At 35.9% G+C, this 19,983-nt stretch overlaps 1 protein-coding gene across 2 annotated transcripts in view; it reads right to left on the bottom strand.

Annotated features, from left to right (window-relative positions):
- TENT2 (terminal nucleotidyltransferase 2) overlaps positions 1–19,983 on the bottom strand; it is a 47,753-nt gene that overhangs the window by 14,552 nt on the left and 13,218 nt on the right. For both annotated transcript variants that reach the window (XM_049766078.1, XM_049766071.1), the window contains exons 6-11: positions 19,803–19,894; positions 17,238–17,304; positions 16,277–16,346; positions 14,521–14,597; positions 13,925–14,053; positions 8,305–8,348 (exon numbers count right to left, since the gene is read on the bottom strand). In XM_049766078.1, the coding sequence (XP_049622035.1) occupies positions 8,305–8,348; positions 13,925–14,053; positions 14,521–14,597; positions 16,277–16,346; positions 17,238–17,304; positions 19,803–19,894 (479 nt within the window). The remainder of the gene's footprint in view (positions 1–8,304; positions 8,349–13,924; positions 14,054–14,520; positions 14,598–16,276; positions 16,347–17,237; positions 17,305–19,802; positions 19,895–19,983) is intronic.

The following is a 19,983-nucleotide window of genomic DNA, read 5'->3' as shown; positions in this document are numbered from 1 at the left end:
TTTATGGAAAACAATATGGAGATTTCTCAAAAAACTGGAAATATGATCCATCTATACCACTCCTAGGGATATACCCTAAGAACACAAAACAAAATAGAAAAATGCACATTTATATTCATTGCAGCGCTATTTACAATAGCCAGACTCTGGAAACAACCAAGATACCCTTCAACAGATGAATGGCTAAAAAAACTGTGATATATATATGCAATGGAATACTATGCAGCCATCAGGAAACTGAATTCATGAAATATTCCTATATATGGATGGTCATGGAAACTATTATGCTGAGTGAAATAAGTCAAGGGAGACAGATAGACACAAAATAGTCTCACTTATCTATGGGTTTTAAGAGAAATAAAAGATATTTTTGTAATAATGCCCAGAGAAATTAGAGATGAGGAGGGTTGGAAGGACCAGCTCACAATAGGAAGCTCACCACAAAGAGTAGTGAATGCTGTCAGGGAAATAACTATACTAACAACTATCATGACAATGTTAATAAGTGAGAGAAATAGAATAACTGTCTCAAATACAGTGAGGGGTTAGGGGAGGATGGAGGTAAGGGGCATTGGTGGTAGGAATGTTGCACTGGTGAAGGGGAGTGTTCTTTTTATGACTGTAACCCAACTACAATCATGTTTGTAATCATGGTGCTTAAATGAAGATATTATTAAAAAAATAAAATAGAACAAAGAGATGTGTAGTTCCCTTAAAATCAGCAAGATGCTTCACATTGTAAGGCTTGGCTTTAACTAGTCTGAATAAATTCAATTATCTAATGTAGGGGCCAAAGCAATAGTACAGTAGGGAGAATTGTCCTATTGTAATTTTTTTTAATTAAAAAAGATTAGCCAGTTGAAAAACACAAAACACCAAAAGGTCGATAAATTTTCCTTTAAACTTCACCTAATTTTGGTGGTATTTCTTTTCTTTTCTTTTCTTTTTTGGTTTAATTTTTTTGGATCACACCCAGTGGTGCTCAGGGATTACTCCTGGCTATGCACTCCGAAGTCGGTACTGGCAGGCTGAGGGGACCATATGGGATGCCAGGATTCGAACCACCTTCCATCCTGGGTCAGTTGCATGCAAGGCAAATGCTCTACCGCTGTGCTATCTCTCCAGCTCCTGTGGTGGTATTTCTTAAAGCACTGAACTAAATATAAGCATTTGACATACTCATTCTTTTCTTACATACTATTACACTGAATTAAAAAAATTTTTTTCTGGCAGCACTCAGGGGTTACTCCTGATTCTACTCTCAAAAGTCGCCCCTGGCAGGCACAGGGGACCACATGGGATGCCGGGATTCGAACCACCGTCCTTCTGCATGGAAGGCAAACACTTGACCTCCAGGGTATCTCTCCAGCCCCTGGATTAAAATATTATTAATGGAGTCAAGAGCATAAATTTTTGGAGTCAGATTTAGAGCTGAAGTCTTGCTCTTCTATTAGCAATATGAAACTTAATCAAGTTAACCTAGCTTTTCTATAGGTTCAGCTTCTTCATCTATAAGAAAAACAATAGTAATCACAAGGTTGTCATAAAAATTCAGTGATATTCATTGAAACATTGCAGCAACAATATTACCTATTATTTATTTAGTATGTAGTAGACATCACTATTTTAAAACTGTATACTATAACAAATTTACGTTATTTCAAATGCTCTTCCTTATATTAGAAATGTCAGTAAAGTTAACTTTAAAACATTTTTGTCACCTGAAAAACAAGTCACCCATGGGGCCAGAGCAGTGGTGCAAACAGTAGTGTGTTTGCTTTACATGTGCTAGCCTAGGACAGACCGCAGTTCGATCCCATGGTGTCCCATATGGTCCCCAAAGCCAGGAGCAATTTCTGAGCACATAGCCAGGCGTAACCCAAATGTCACCCTGATGTGGCCCAAAAAGCAAAAAAGAAAAGAAAAACAAGTCACCCAAATGTTGTCTTTTCATAATAATTTATAGCCTGTTTGATGCAAAATATTAAATATTCTTAGTCTAAGTATATGCATTAAGAACAGAAATGATCAAAAGATCTAAGTATATGCATTAAGAACAGAAATGATCAAAAGACACATGAAAAAATGCTCCACATCACTAATCATCAGGGAGATGCAAATCAAAACAACGATGAGGTACCATCTCACACCCCAGAGATTGGCACACATCACAAAGAATGAGAACAAGCAGTGTTGGCGGGAATGTGGAGGGAAAGGAATTCTTATCCACTGCTGGTGGGAATGACGTCTAGTTCAACCTTTATGGAAAGCAATATGGAGATTCCTCCAAAAACTGAAAATCGAGCTCCCATACAACCCAGCTATACCACTCCTAGGAATATACCCTAGGAACACAAAAATACAATACAAAACCCCCTTCCTTACACCTATATTCATTGCAGCACTATTTTACCATAGCAAGACTCTGGAAACAGCCAAGATACCCTTCAACAGATGAATGGCTAAAGAAACTGTGGTACATATACACAATGGAATATTATGCAGTTGTCAGGAGAGATGAAGTCATGAAATTCTCCTATACATGGATGTACATGGAATCTATTATGCTGAGTGAAATAAGTCAGAGAGAGAGAGAAAAACGCAGAATGGTTTCACTCATCTATGGGTTTTAAGAAAAGTGAAAGACATTTTTGCAATAATAATTTTCAGGCACAGAAGAGAAAAAAGCTGGAAGTTACAGCTCACCTCATGAAGCTCACCGCAAACAGGGATGAGTTTAGTTAGAGAAATAACTACGTTTTGAACTATCCTAATAATGAGAATGTATGAGGGAAATAAAAAGCCTATCTAGAGTACAGGCAGGGGTTGGGTGGGGAGGACGAAGATTTTGGACATTGGTGATGGGAATGTTGCACTGGTGATGGGTGGTGTTCTTTACATGAATGAAACCCAAATACAATCATGTATGTTTAAAGAATGTATGTTGGTTAAAGAAAAAAAAAACAGAAATGATTAGAACCTGGAGAGGTAGTACAGAGGAAGAAATATTAGTTTTGCATGCATGGCCAGCCTAGGTTTAATCCTGATACCCCATAAGATCCCCCAATTTCTGCAAGGAGTGATCTCTGAGTACAAAGAGAGGTGTACCAGGTATGTCCCCAAACCCAAAAATAAAACCCTGTAGAAAAATAAAACTGAAATGTTTCTAAATGTACATCTGTACAATATTTAATACATTTTCAACATTTACATAGAGTAACTCTACATTCTTAGAACTCATTTCCTAATCAAAACAGGTAATTTCTTAGATCTCTATTCTGCTAGCTAATATAGTTTTCTAGATGAAGATATATTTAGGGAAGGAAACAAACCTTACATAATTCTACCTAGAATTGATCCAGAATTGATCCAGGAACAAGCTTTTCTTTTGATTTTTGGGCCAATACCTGGTGGTGCTTAGAGGTTACTACTGGCTCTGTGCTCAAAAGTAGCTCCTGGCAGGCTCAGGGAACCATATAAAATGCTGGGAATTGAACCCAGGGCAGCTGTGTACAAGGCAAATGCCCTACTCACTGTGCAATTGCTCTGGCCCCACTCCACCAACAAGCTTACATTAACTAAAATTTTCTTTACTAAAAACTGTCTTGCTTCACTAAAAAATTCTTTTGAGTTTGAGTTTATATTTCCTAAACTCAATAGTCAATAATCTTCTAAAATATGTACTATTTGTAGTTAAGCAGCAATTATCAATAATGCTAAAGTACAGCTTTTGAGTTATTCTCCATTTTCTTTTAAAATATTACACTAAAATAAAATACTATTAATTTTGTTTTGTTTTGATTTTGGTCCCCACTCAACTGTGTTCAGGGCTTATTCCTGGCTCTGCACTCAGGGATCACTCCTGGTGGACATGGGGAACATATGGTATGCTGGCTAGTACCTGGATAGGCCTCATGGAAGGCAAATGCCTTGCTCACCAGTCTATCTCTCCAGACGCTACAATACTATCATTTTTAAAATAAATATCTTATAAATTTTGATAAACATAATCAAAATAATCTTAATAAACACAACAAATTTTATTCCATTCCAAATTTTCATAACCACTTAAAAACTTTAACTAAATTTTATTAATCCATACTATATATGCTAAGTACAAACTACATAGTAGGGAAGTTGGTTTTATTCCTGTGAAATTTGAAATTTTTGTTATTGCTAAATTTTAAGTCATGTTCAAATTTATATAAACTGAAATTTGTCATATTTGCCTATTTTAAAGGAAGAAAGTATATCTGTAAAGGAAGACCAGATATATATATATAAATAAAATGTAGCAACAGAAATTAGATGAAATGTCAGTAAATCAATCTTTTGTTTTCCTTTTCTCATTTTGTTTCCCTAGGCAATATAGTCTAATTAAAAAAAATAAGTTTTTGAATACACAAACTTGTGGATCAATCAAGCTTGGATTAATCATGATTTGGGGTTTTATTTTTTGGGGGGGGTTATTTTTTGTTTTTTTTTGGGGGGGGGCACACCAGCAGCGCTCAGGAGTTTTTTCTGGCTCTCTGCTCAGATATCGCTCCTGGCAGGCTCGGGGGACCATATGGGATAACAGGAATAGAACCAGGTCCGACCTGGGCTGGCAACGTGCAAGACAAACGCCCCACCACTGTGCTATCTCTCCAGGCCCCGATCAATCATGTTATCACCTAAGACTTAGTTTCTTCATCTGTAAAACAGCTTATTATACCAGTTTTTTTCTTTGTATTAAAGATGTTGCATATAAAATTTAAAATGTGCTAAGAAAATCAGTACTAAATAAATGAGTCTTAATCATCAGAACAAAGCTAATTCGCTTGTTTTGACAGAAAGCCAACTAAAAGAAGTGCTCAAGAGATCAGATTACAATTTTCATATAAAATAAAGATATCCTTTTAAGAGGAGGCTCTTAACCTGATGGGCAATAATATGCATAAAAATAATGTCGCTTAAGTATTTATGACAATGCATTCTAGGAAACAAACTAGAATTTTTTTCCGCTTGGTTTTTGGATCACACCAAGCAATGCTCAGGTGTTATGTCTGGCTCTACACTCAGGAACTACTCCTGGCTCTGTGTTCAGGACTTATTCCTGACAGTGTTCATGGGACCTATTGGGATGCCAGGGATAGATAGAATCGCTCGGCCCCAAACTAAAATTTTTTTTTTTTTTTTTTTTTTTTTGGTTTTTGGTTTTTGGGCCACACCCGGCAATGCTCAGGGGTTACTCCTGACTGTCTGCTCAGAAATAGCTCCTGGCAGGCACGGGGACCATATGGGACACCGGGATTCGAACCAACCACCTTTGGTCCTGGATCTGCTGCTTGCAAGGCAAATGCCGCTGTGCTATCTCTCCGGGCCCCAAACTAGAATATTCTTTTTATTTTTTTATTATTTTTATTTTGAATTATGAGAACAAAAAATATTCTTAAATCTAACAAGATTTGCCTGGGATAGAAAAAGACTTAGAGCCCAGAGAGATAGCACAGCGGCGTTTGCCTTGCAAGCAGCCGATCCAGGACCAAAGGTGGTTGATTCGAATCCCGGTGTCCCATATGGTCCCCCGTGCCTGCCAGGAGCTATTTCTGAGCAGATAGCCAGGAGTAACCCTGAGCACTGCCGGGTGTGGCCCAAACCCCCCCCCCCAAAAAAAAAAGAAAAGAAAAAAAGAAAAAGACAGTGAGAAAATGGTGACATTTGCAATAAGGTCTACAATTTAGTTAATAATGAAGTACTATGATTATATTAGATGTTAATACTGATATAACTGGGTGAGGAATATGGAAGAATTCTATGAACTCTAATTGAAGTCTACTGGTAATTTTTTAAAAAGTTAAAAGAAGAGGAAAAATCTTAACAAAGTTTAGCGTTTATACTTTTTTTTGTTTACTTTTTGTTTTTGGGCCACACCCAGTAACGCTCAGGGGTTACTCCTGGTTATGCACTCAGAAGTTGCTCCTGGCTTGGGGGACCATATGGGACGACGGGGGATGGAACCACTGTCCGTCCAAGGCTAGCGCAGGCAATGCAGGCACCTTACCTCTAGCGTCACCGCCCAGCCCCAGCGTTTATACTTTTTAAGTCCTTGAGGCTAAGTCTAAATCCATTTCCTCATTAAAGATACTGCAATAGAATTATTAGAAAAACAAGGACAGATTCATAGGTAGTCGTGTTGTCATATTAAGAGTTCATTCATAGGGGCCGGAGAGATAGCATGGAGGTAAGGCATTTGCCTTTCATGCAGGAGGTCATTGGTTCGAATCCCGGCACCCCATATGGTCCCCTGTGCCTGCCAGGAACAATTTCTGAGCCTGGAGCCAGGAATAACCCCTGAGCACTGCCGGGTGTGACCCAAAAACCACACACACACACACACAAAAAAAAAGAGTTCATTCATCATGAAGGCAGACTAGATAACTAGAAATTTGAAAAATAGAAAACAAGACTCTTCAAACTAGAGGAGTAGGAATCTCTTTCCCCAGTATAATGCATGTAGCAGAGTTTTAAAGTAAGAACGTATAGAGGTATCTTTTCAATAAATACATAGAAACAAATATTTGAAGGAAATATTTAATATTATATCCTTTGGGGGAAGGAAAATACACCCATTGTACTCAAGGACAATATGAAGTCCTGCAGATTTTAAAGCAGTCAACCATGTGCAAGGCTCTGAACTTGTACAGCTTTATCCACTGTACTACCTCTCTGGCACCTACATGTTTGCTATGATAAATATATACTATTTACATATATATGAAGCTTTTTTACACTTGAAACCTAAGTCTTAAAGAAAACTTCAGTAGGGACAATTAAGATAGTAAGCACTTAGCGGTTATCTTTGACATTTCAGTAAAAACTGAAGATACATCTAGGAGATGAAGACCTAGGAGATGGCTCAATGGCTTAAAATGCTTGCCTAGTAAGCAGAGCTAAAGGTTGTCATTTCAAACCCAGGTTTAGCTGCAGATATGAAAGTGACCCTGAAAAGTTCCACTGTCTAGGATTTTCAATGAAGGAATAAAAAAATGGAAAAGATAATCAATACTTTTATAAATATACTTTACAAAGACAGGATGTTTTATGAGCTGTTTATTATGTTTTATTATGTTATTATAAAAAACAATGTTTTATCAGATGTTTGTTAGATGTTTTATTATAACATCATAGAACATTTATTCTAAGACTTAATTTGTTACTTTTATTCCAAATTTTAACTTTTTATATAAGAATAATTATCACTCAATTGGTTATTATTATTATTTTCCCTTATAATATGGCATATGAGTATGTTTAGAAAACAGCTCTTCTTTTTTTTTTTTTTTTTTTTCGGCCACACCTGGTGACACACAGGGGTTACTCCTGGCTATGTTTTCAGAATCGCCCCTGGCTTGGGGGACCATATGGGACGCTGGGGCATTGAACAGCGGTCAGTCCTAGGCTAGTGCACGCAAGGCAGACACTTTACCACTTGTGCCACCTCTCTGGCCTCCTGAAAACAGCTCTTCTTATGTTAAAGTTAACAGATGAAACATATACAGTTTGAGATGCATTCTAAACAAATATTTAAGTATTATTTCCAAGTAAACCAGGAACAAGGATGACTATGAAGGCAAACATAAATGGTAGGATTATCAAACAAAGAAAAAGGAAGTTCTGGAAAAAAGAAAACACACAAAATATAATCACACAAAAGAGAAAACAGAAAAGAAACAAAAGGTTTCCTATAGAATGAATATGTTTATTACCTAGTTTACACAACTCTAACTACATATTAGACCTTCCCATGCTGGCATACTTAGATTCAATACCGTCCTTAATGTTGTACACAAAAGTGTACTAAAATTACTTCTTCAGTGTGTTACTTGTAAAATCACAGTAAATACTTAAAAATTATACAACTATTAAACTTCTTATTTTCCTTGCTTTCAAAGTATACCTACACTGAGCTATAAAATGCTCAACGAATAACTAAAGCTACAAATTATATTTTAAAAAATATAAAGAAAACTGGAATGAGTCCGAATGGGCTTTGAGAAACTAATACTTCCTATTAGTGGTAACTTGAACATCATGCAAAAAATTCCATATTTAATATAAAAGACAAGATTGTCAATAACCAAATAAATATCTAAAAAAGTATATGAAACATGTTTACTACTTTAGGGGGCAATGCCTTAGCATCTATTAAAAATGTTACCCTATACTTAAAAGATAACTATCACTATCATCACATTAAAACTTATCATCTTCCACATTAACTTGTCATAATATGTATTAAGATAATTTATAAGAAACACTTACTGGGTAAATTTTTTGGATGGATGGAAGGATGGGTTCAGGTAGGGCTATAAAAAGAAAAAGTTTAAAGCTTCTGTGATTCACATAATTCATTTCACAAGCAATTAACTTGTCAATTATACCCCTGGTATGACATTATAAGGGTTAATGTCAAAATACAACAGTTTGCATATATTTTGTGAAATTAATACTGATTCCTAAAATTTAGATTCAAAATATTATCTAAACTGACAGTTTGTATGTAAATAAACTACATATATCTATGTAAACAATTGTTCCTTGTAACATTTAAGAATAACAGGCCTTCAAAAAATGGACACACATCATTTGGTCCAACATTAGACACACACACAAAATAAGCAAGACAAAAGATTGCTCTACAGATATTGAATGAACATTCTAAGATGGAAATAGCTATTAAAAATACCTTAAAAGTACAGCTCAATGATACTATAGAATAACATTTCTATCCTAACTGTCCCTTTAATTACTTAATTTCTTCCACAAATTAAAAACTAAAACTGAGAGTTTAAATTATCCTTGTAAAAATATGAAAAAATATTAAACTTCATAAATTGATTTTTAGAAGGTCCTCAGTAATGTTTAGAAATCATATTTTAAAAAATAAATATTAGATTTGTACCCAGTATGCTATAAAATTTTACACAAGAAATCATTATCCTATGTGATACATTTTGTTTGTCTGGGGGGGCCACATCCAGTGATACTCAGGAGTTACTCTTGGTACATTAGAATCACTCCTGGTGAGACTTGGGGGGGCCATATGTTATACCAGGGTTGGAGCCCAAGTTGGCCACATGCAAGGCAAGCACCCTACCCTCCGTACTATCTCTCCAGCTCATGTGCTACACTTAAATCATCATTCTTCATTCTTCAACACTTTGCCCAATGTAATCTCATTAAATCAATTAATTCATTACATGTAATACTGGAATAACATGAAAATCAAAGTACTAAATTTCATAACATAAAAATACTATAAAATATCATAAATATAAGATACAAATAATACATTTTATTTCTTTAAAACATAAGATCAAATGTAAGTAATCAAGTATATAATTTAGTACATTTAGTAACAAAGAATCTTTACTTTGTATACCAAACACTAACATAGTGGTATCTTAATTAAATGTCCATAATAAAAGAATATTTGATTCATTTTTGCTATTAGAAATAAGCTTTTTAAATAACATCTGGTCTATAGTAATATACACATAATCAATGATTATGGGCAGTTTACACTGTCTCCAACTATAATTATAAATGTATAAATTTCTAACACATAATATGAAATAGAATGCCTTGGTTAAATTTCCTCTGTATCATGCTTCATTTCCTAGTTGAAAATTTAAATAAATTAAAATTTCATGATAGTATGAAATGTTGAGATTATAAGAATTAGAAAATCAGGGTTAATAAAAATTCATTCATTACTTACCAGACTCACTTTCAGGAAATTAGGATACAAACATTTCCCTAAAGATATACAAATGCTCCAATACCCCACACATAAACTCAAGTTAGTTGTAGCAATACTAAACCTAGCTATGGGGTCCTGAAGGTTCAGTGCTCAAGTCTAATGATGCAGTTACTAGGCCAAAGGTGCCATGTGCCACCAGAGAAACCACAAGTATGCCTGGGAGTCACCAGGGCTCTTCTAGCTTTGTTCAGGGATCATATAGTGCTGAAGACTGAGCTGGGCCTCTATGTGCAAAACTTGCATGCCAACCCTTCGAGCTATCTCTAAGCCACCTTAACCACAAGTAATATCAGACCTTCAACAATACTAAACAATATTAATTTTGAATATTAAAAAATAATTTCTAGTGGGGGCAGGGAAAAAAGAAAAAAATAATAAATTTTAAATGACCTAGACAAAGTTATATCTAGACCATGTAATAAGGTAAACATTTCATGGAAAATATTTATATTATTATTTCTAACCAATTTCTTCATTATCTAGCTTGTCACTAAAATAAAATCTCATCTCAGATTCTACCTTTTCTGTCTATATCAGTCACCATTTTAAGCATTTGTATTTGATTATCTACTATTATAATTAATTTTAAAAAATGTTTTAATCTTTTCAACCTTTCTACATAGAGAACCTGTTTTCTTTCTCTGTTCATGGCAGAAAAGATATTAAAGCATTTAAGAAATTAAGTCAAACTTAGAGGTTATCTAAATTCAATTATTGAAGCCACAAATGAGAATATGAAGACCAGAGATGTAGAACTTGGCCAATAATCATAAAAACTAATTTATTATGGCCGAGAAAAAACAATTCAAGACACTCACTAACAGCGGTGTCCACAGTCAAGACTACTTGACTAGAAAAACAACTTCTTTTCAGTGTTTTTACTTTCTTCTAGGGAGAAAAAGTTTCAATTTGCCAAAGTATAGAATAATACATTAGTTATGTGTAGAAATCCTTCAACAAAAACCTAGAAATTGTTGCTGATAGTATCATTAATTTGAACCACTTCAACAAATAGGATCACTTTGTTAAAAATAAATGTGTTTAGCTTTTCTCCTAGATTTCACTCTCACAAGCATGGTGAATGAACCAAAAACCTGCTGGACTTTTTGTAAGAAATGTGAGAAGCATCAGTTTCACAAAAATACTCAGTGCAAGAAAGGCAAGAATTCTCTGTAAGCCCAGGGAAAGCAAGATTATGACAGAAAGCAGAGTGGTTATGAAGGTAAGAAACCACAAAGATTGTTGAGACTTGTATGTTTTGAGTCCAACTGCAGATCTAAGAGAGTACTGGCCACTAAGATATGCAAGTATTTTGAACTGAGGAGAAATAAAAAAGAAAGGGACAAAGTGATGCAGTTTTCAACTCCATCTTACATTATGAAGACTAATCTTGGGTTGTGTTAAGCTGAGTGTTAACAGCTGGTGTTTGAGGAGGGAAATGTAGTGTCATGAATAAAGTTCCCTTGAGGAAAAAATAAATGTGTGTCTAACATAATCTAAAACAAATTTTAACATAATTTTTCAAAAATACCAATGTTTAAATTTTTAGTTTGCTTAGATATTCACAATGGGGTGTCCATGATTAAAGTATATTTTTTTTTTTTTTTTTGGTTTTTCGGGCCACACCTGTTTGACGCTCAGGGGTTACTCCTGGCTAAGCGCTCAGAAATTGCCCCTGGCTTGGGGGGACCATATGGGATGCCGGGGATCGAACCGCGGTCCTTCCTTGGCTAGCGCTTGCAAGGCAGACACCTTACCTCTAGTGCCACCTCGCCGGCCCCAAAGTATATTTTCTAAAGGAAATCTAATTAATTTTTTTAATATAACTAATCAAAAAAAGATAAGGGGGCCAGAGTATTGGCGCAGCAGTAGAGCAAACGTTTGCCTTGCATGCGGCTGACCCAGGACTGACTACAATTCAATCCCCCAGCATCCCATATGGTCTCCAAGCCAGGGGCAATTTCTGAGAGCATAGCCAAGAGTGACTCCTGAGCCCAAAACCCCTGGCCCAAAAATCAAAAAAAAAAAAAAAAATAAATTAAGGATAGAGCACATATAATGAATATATTCATGTATATTAAGTGCTTTAGTCAAAATTAAATTATATAACACAAAACTATCTTCCTTTATGTGGGAGTAGGTGGTGGACCACACTTGGAAGATGGTCAGGGATCACTTCTGGCAAAGCTCAGGGTGCTGGGGATAGGACCTACGTTCACTCTCTATGTAAGGCAATCATCCTACCCAGTGTACTAGATCTCTGACCCCTATATTTTAAAGAGTATTTCTAATCCATTCTATTTCTTATTTTGGTTTGTTGGTTTGTCCCTCCATCTCCACTCCTCCAATCCCCAGCCCAAGTAGTAATAAGATGGCCTGGGAGCCACTCCCAGTGACATACAATCAACTGGGTACATCAGTTCAATAGCCCCAAGATGTAGTATTGCTCAGGTCCTACTTAGTACTTAGTGCTTAGTACTCACAGTGCCACCCCAAGGTGCTGGAAGAGTAGTACAAGTGGTGCTATGAACAGAATACAAATAAAGCATGCAGCCTTGAACAAAAACTATTTTCCTGGCATCCAATTCTATTTAATTTTTATTAAATATAAACTACAGCCCCACAAAAAGACAGTTTACTTTAAACTGTCAATAACATGTTCCAAATCCTGAGGCAACACAAACAAAACTAACTAGCAACAAAAATACTGTAATTAATGACCTTTCGAACAAAGAGAAAAACGCAGAAGACTATTCATAAAACTATGGCCCATTTAAACTGACTCAGAAAATATTCATCTGATCCGACAGGTCAAATAAAAAACAGCCATTTAATATGCATATGAATATGTTTTCAGTAACACGATAATACAAATTCTATCTATAACTAAGTCCTAATAAATTCTAGCATATACATTTTTCAATGTGTACATATATATAAATTCAAGTGTAATTATTTTTTCATTTTTAATGGAAATGTATTTTTAAATTAAAATATCTATAAAGTTATTACTATTTTTTAAAATAAAATTATCTTGAACACAAACTGATATTATACTTTTCTTATATGTCAAAAATATCAGTTTTAGTGGCCAGATAAATTTCCTATTAGAATAACAATTGAACGATTTCTTAAAAATTTGCTGGGTTTTTTTTCTAATCCTTTATTTATTTTTTTTTGGGCCACACCCGGTGACGCTCAGGGGTTACTCCTGGCTATGCGCTCAGAAGTCGCTCCTGGCTTGGGGGACCATATGGGATGCCGGGGAATAGAACCGCAGTCCATCCTAGGCTAGCGCTGGCAAGACAGACACCTTACCTCTAGCGCCACCGCACCAGCCCCCCTTTATTTTTTTTAATAAAGTTTTATGTATAAAACCAGATAGTTCCTAGAACTGAAACCACTAAGTCAATGGTCAATGGCATAAAATTTTTTTTAATTTTGGTCTTTGGGTCACATCCAGCAGGCTCAGGGATCACTCCCATTTCTGTGCTAAGAAATTGTCCCTGGCAGGCAAGGGGGACCATATGGGATGCCAGGATTCGAACCACTGTCCTTTTCCATGCAAGGCAAACGCCCTACTCCATGCTATTTCTCCAGCCCCCAATGATATAAACTTAACTATCACAATACTGATTATAAATTATGGAAATATCTTTAATCCAAAACAAATAATAACCAAACAGACAAGTAAATTAGTCTTCTGCCTATTAACATCAAATTTTTTACTTCCATGCAAGTATACAGAAATAAAATCATCTTTAAACATTACAAAAATTATCTAATTTCTGTCTGAAATGAAAATTAAGACAACAAATGGTAGTTAAACTTATTTTTAAAGACCTTCTGAAATAGGTCCACAATGAAAGTTCTCTAAATACCAAAGTAAAAATATAAAACTGTAAAAATATTAAAAATACAGTGAAACTTCTTTATAATGTTTTCCAGGGAATAAGAATTCTAACACACTGTTCAAAATAAAAATAGAAAATATAGTGTTACAAGTTTAACAACATTTTAAAGCAATGCTATTTGAAGATGGAATCAATAGGGAAGACACCACAATGAAGTTTAACTGCATTTCAGTTTTCAGAAATTGATAAATTCCATAATACTTACTTTGTAAATAGTGCAAAACCATCAATACAAGACTATAGCTGCTTAAAGTACCACGACTGGCATCATTTATGTCATGGTGATTCGCCCACTTCTTAATCACCAATACTAACGGACGCACTCGATTTTCAACTGAAAATAAAATTGAAACTTAAAAGTGCAAAGACTATTACAAATTCACATCATCTAATCCCATGTCAACCAAGTGTGCCTCCCTGTGTATTGAACACTTTGCTCATTACAAAGATAGTTTTATTTTCAAAAATGAATCGTAGTTACTTTTCAAAATTTATGTTTTTAAAATGCATTTCATTAACTTGTAACTGATAGTATATGATTTAATAGACTACCTTGTGCATAAATAAGCAAAATAAAAGAAATAACAATATTTAATTTTTTAATTTTGGACCGAACCTTGCAGTGCTCAGGGCATAATTCCTGGCTCTGAGCACAGGGCTCACTCCTGAAGAAGCTCAGAGTACCAATGTGGTACTGGTGACTTAACCTATGTTGGGCAGCTACATATAAAGCAAACCCTTTACCCCTTGTATTATTATCTCTCCGGCACAACCACAAACATACTTTAAACAGAAACTTACGATATGCATAAGCTCTGAGAAGGAATGTGTTCCTTATTCCAACAATATTGTTTACATTCAAGTCGAACTCCACACAACTATTAAAATAAAGAAAAGCAGGTAAGGCACTGGGATCAACCCCCAGAACAGCAAGAGAGAAAAAAGACTATTATTAAACTACTTTAATCGTTACAAAATTAATACTCAAACACATCTATCCGTTAATGTAAAAATGTATGGGCCCAAAGGTCAAAGACCTTAAAATGAGGCACCAAAGAAATAAGAATAAAAATATAAAAACAAATTAAACTTGCTCTATTTTAATATGATTTGGTATACATTTAAAATATAAAAGCAGATCCCTGTTGAAAGATCTGTAATATACTTGTAAGACTCAATTATCCTTATAAAAAGAAATTTTTTATTTTGCAGGCTTTTCTAGATAGGTGGCATATGTGAGAAAACATTTTTGGGGGGCCGGGCGGTGGCGCTGGAGGTAAGGTGCCTGCCTTACCTGCGCTAGCCTAGGAGACGGACCGCGGTTCGATCCCCCGGCGTCCCATATGGTCCCCCAAGCCAGGAGCGACTTCTGAGCGCATAGCCAGGAGTAACCCCTGAGCGTTACCGGGTGTGGCCCAAAAACCAAAAAAAAAAAAAAAAAACATTTTTGGGCAAGTTATGTCACCAAGTTATATCCTCAATTAATTTGAACCATATCATTTGCTTTCAAACAAAAAGAAAAATCCAAATAAAAAATACAATATACTCTCCAAAAAAGTCAGTAAGGGCTGAAGAGACAGTACAGGGCTAAAATACTTGTTTATGCATGTAACAGACACAGCTCAATTCCTAGCCCGCATATGTTCCCCGAGCACCTCCAGGAGTAATCCCTGTGTGCAGATCCAATAGTAAGGCCAGAGTACTGCCAGGTTTTGCCCCAAAACCAAACCAAAAAAAAAAGTTAGCAAGTAGTATCATGTACATATTTAGCTACTGATATCTGGAGAAAATTGTTTAAAAGTAACAGGGTTATTGGGCCCGGAGAGATAGCACAGCGGCATTTGCCTTGCAAGCAGCCGATCCAGGACCAAAGGTGATTGGTTTGAATCCCTGTGCCTGCCAGGAGCTATTTCTGAGCAGACAGCCAGGAGTAACCCCTGAGCACAGCCGGGTATGGCCCAAAAACCAAAAAAAAAAAAAAAAAAAAAAAAAAGTAACAGGGTTATTGAACTCTGAAATGGTGACCAAAAGGCCTGGAGACATCACCCCAAAAAATTCTCAGTTGACCTAGCCCAAGAACTTCTGTCACCTAGACCCTGCAGGATCCTTGGGCCATGATCAAGGCCAAACTGGTAATGTTTAGAAGATCAAATGACTGGGAGATGAAACCCAGGGTTTGGCCCAATTCAAAGCATGTGCCTTAAACCCCAGTACCATCTCTCTGTCTAGAAAAAAAAATTGGGGGGGGGGGTTGGGCCACACTCAGCAACACTCAGGAGTTAATCGACTCTGCACTCAAAAATCACTCCTGGCAGGCTCGGGAGACCATATGGAATACCAGAGATTGAACCGGGTCGGCTGCATAAAAGTCAAATACCCTACCTACTTTATTATTGCTCCAGCCCCTCATTAGACTATTTTAAAAGCTATTTTGAACACTAAACTAAACAATGTCTAAAAGTTGACAAGTTATTATGCTATGTAACATATTACCAACATCAAAATAATATCTAAAAATGATCTGAAGCAACTGAAAAAAGAAATTTCAATTACTTACCTGACTTTATCCCTGAACTTCACAATTGGCACTTTTGCTCTTATTAGCTGAGGTCTCTCAATGTAGCCAGCTGAAATGTAAAGGATAACTTTCTCAAATTCATATTGTTCCAAAGCACAGTTAAAAATATTATTTGATAAATAACAATTTAATAAAATATAACCTTTGGGATAAAAACAGAAATGTCAACAATGAATTTTTCTAAGACTAACTTCTAATAACATTTAGAAAACTTTCTATATATTTATTCCTGTTTCTGTGCTCAAGATCATTTTTTTTATTTAAATAAATATTTTTATTTAAACACCGTGTTTACAAACATGATTGTAGTTGGGTTTCAGTCATAAAAAGAACAACCCCCCCGGGGCCGGGAAGGTGGCGCTAGAGATAAGGTGTCTGCCTTGTAAGCGCTACCAAAGAACGGACCGCAGTTCGATCCCCCGGCGTCCCATATGGTCCCACCAAGCCAGGGGCGATTTCTGAGCACATAGCCAGGAGTAACCCCTGAGCGTCAAACGGGTGTGGCCCAAAAAAAAAAACCAAAAAAAAAAAAAAAAAAAAAGAACAACCCTCTTCACCAGTGCAACATTCCCATCGCCAAGGCCCCTATCTCCCCACCCCCATACAGACACACACCTGTATTTGAGACAGGCTTTACTTCCCTCCCACATTGACATTGTTATGATAGTTCTGTCCTTGCTCATGATGAATTGCCAAGCCAGCTCCTTAAGCTCCTTAAGCTCCCTTTATTTTGTCTCTCTCTTTTTCTAATAAAAAGTAATCTTTTTAGTCTTTCTCATTAAAAGTTAAAAGAAATGCATTGGGGGGAAAGGAGCCACACTATACCCGTCCTGACCATATAAATAATTTTCAATAAAAAAAAAATAATAATAATTTTCACCAGAAATTAAGAGATGCTTTAAATAAAGTAATATTAAGACTGGAAGCATGTCAGACTTACAAAGTCTAGTACAGAAGTGTTTATGGACTAAGGTGAGTATATGCCGTGCTTCAGTCTTCTGATTTACCTGAAAAAAACAAAAAAAAAAAAACAAAAAAAAAAAACACTGAAAAGTTAAAAATAAAGTTTTTGTTATCTTTCTAAACTTAGTGTTTAGGAAGTTTATTTTAGCTTATTTTTCACATAGCTCAAAATGAAAACATAGTAAATATACTTTTCTATTTTTGGCTTTTTGGGCCACACCTTGTGATGTTCAGGGGTTACTCCTGGCTACGCAAGAAATCACTCCTTTATGGGATGCCGGGGGATAGAACCAAGGTCCACCCTAGATTGGCCACATACAAGGCAAATGCCCTACCGTTGTGCTATCGCTCCAGCCCCTAAATATACTTTGCTTTGTAGTTATTTATTAAAATACATGACATTACAAAAAAAAAAAGGCAAGCTTTATGTTGTCTTTTACATCATATCTAAATAAATTCCTGGTTTTACAAACATTATTCTAAAAAAAATACTGAAAAAAAATCATGTCATTTCCTCTTTGTTTTGTTTCTTTGTTTTTTGGTTTGGGGCCACACCTGGTGACGCTCAGGGATTACTCCTAGCTCAGCGTTCAGAAATCAGTCTTGGCTTGGGGGACCACATGGGACACCAGGGGATCAAGCCCCGATCCGTCCTAGGTCAGTGCGTGCAAGGCAAACACACTACTGCTTGTGCCACCGCTCCAGTCCCTTTATTTCCTCTTTAATACAAATGTACAAAAAAGATAATCTCTAAGGGAAATGAACAGAATTTTAACTTTCTATACTGTTTCCTTAACCTATGGGTTGCTAAAAGAAGAAAAAGTTCAATGGGGCCAAGAGATAGCACAGCGGTAAGGCATTTGCCTTGTATGCGGCAGACCCAGAACTGATGGTGGTTAGATTCCCAGCATCCTATATGGTCCCCGAGACTGCCAGGAACAATTTCTGAGTAAAGAGCCAGGAATAACCTCTGAGCGCTACCAGGTGTGACCGCCCCCTCAAAGAAAAAAACAAAAAAAGGAAAAAAAAAGCTCCTATATACTGAATCTCTGTGTAAGCTGTGACAGATCCATATATGTAAGACTGGCAGGATCCATGGATGTGTCAAAGTGTGTGTGTGTGTGTGTGTGTGTGTGTGTGTGTACATATATATATATATAGTCTAACTGTATGAGGTAAAGTTTAATTAAAATTAGTATTTTCCAATATGATTATCATTTCAGTTATTTTTTTACTTTTCCTTTATATGATTTCAAATCCTAGAGAAGTACCAGTTTCTTTCCTGGAGTTAATCTTTCATTTGCATTAACTTAAAGTTAATTTTCTTAGTGAAATAGTAGAAATAGCATATATACACAAATGTTTATAAAAGCACTCAATTTTTTAAAAATGTTATACTGATATTTCACTTAACCCGATTTCATTTTGAAATTCAAAAAAAAAAAAAATCAGCACCTTAAATAAGCTGCTTTGCATCAGCTTAGTGAGGCTGTGGTATTAAGAATATACTGGTTAGGGCCGGAGAGATAGCATGAAGGTAAGGCGTTTGCCTTTCATGCAGGAGGTCATTGGTTCGAATCCCGGCATCCCATATGGTCCCCCGTGCCTGCCAGGAGCAATTTCTGAGCCTGGAGCCAGGAATAACCCCTGAGCACTGCCGGGTGTGACCCAAAAACCAAAAAAAAAAAGAATATACTGGTTAACATTACATTTAAATAATACAAATAAGCGAAATTTGGTTGCTAAATAAAAACAAAGTCAAAATGGATTAAAAAAGTAATTAAGGGGCCGGAGAGATAGCATGGAGGTAAGGCGTTTGCCTTTAAGCAGGTCATCGGTTCGAATCCTGGCATCCCTTATGGTCCCCCGTGCCTGCTAGGAGCAATTTCTGAGCATGGAGCCAGGAGCCAGGTGTGACCCCCCCCAAAAAAATGTAATTAAATCATATTATTCTTATTTTAAAATTCAGTAAAATCTCTAGTTATAATTTCAAATTCGGGGCCAAACAGACAGCACAGTGGGTAGGGAGCCTGACTTGCATACAGCTGAACAGTTTAATCCCCAGAACCACAAACAGTACCTAAAGCTGAACCTGCCAGGAAAGATCTCTGAGTGCAAAGCCAAGAGTAAGCCCTGAGCACTGTGGCCTCAAAATGAAAACATAAAACAACAACAAAAAGAACCAAGAAAGCCTCAGATAAAATCAATGAGAATTCAAAGAGAAATTAAATTTATCAAGAAAGTAATTCTAAGACATGCTCTTTTTTTGTGCTCCTGGTAACACATCAAACTCAACATTCCAAAATAAAGGCAGAAGTTTTAAGAACCATCAAGTAAAGCCATCTCACTTTAATAATTTAAAAAATAAATGCTAGAATTCGTTATACTTACTAAGCATGTTCTAAAAGTAAAGGTATTTCCCTAAATTAACATAGAGAACACAAAGAAATAATCAAAATAAATTTTTCCACAAGATTTATGTTATTAAATCTCTTAAACAACTTTACATAGAAAACATACTTGAACTTGTTTCAGTACTTACTGGTTCATCTTTAACAACTAGGCATAAGTCACCATCACTGGTCCTGGTACCAAATCCATTTAAAGAGGACCCAACCAAAAAGAGTCTGCTTTCTATAAAAAGACAGAAATTAATTAAATTATTAAATAGGATACAAAGACATTCCAAATAAAAATAAAAGGCATGAAAAATAGAGAAACAT

The sequence above is a fragment of the Suncus etruscus genome, chromosome 2 (assembly GCF_024139225.1).
Source record: "Suncus etruscus isolate mSunEtr1 chromosome 2, mSunEtr1.pri.cur, whole genome shotgun sequence".
Taxonomy (NCBI): domain Eukaryota; kingdom Metazoa; phylum Chordata; class Mammalia; order Eulipotyphla; family Soricidae; genus Suncus; species Suncus etruscus.
This window is presented reverse-complemented; position numbering and strand designations above follow the sequence as displayed.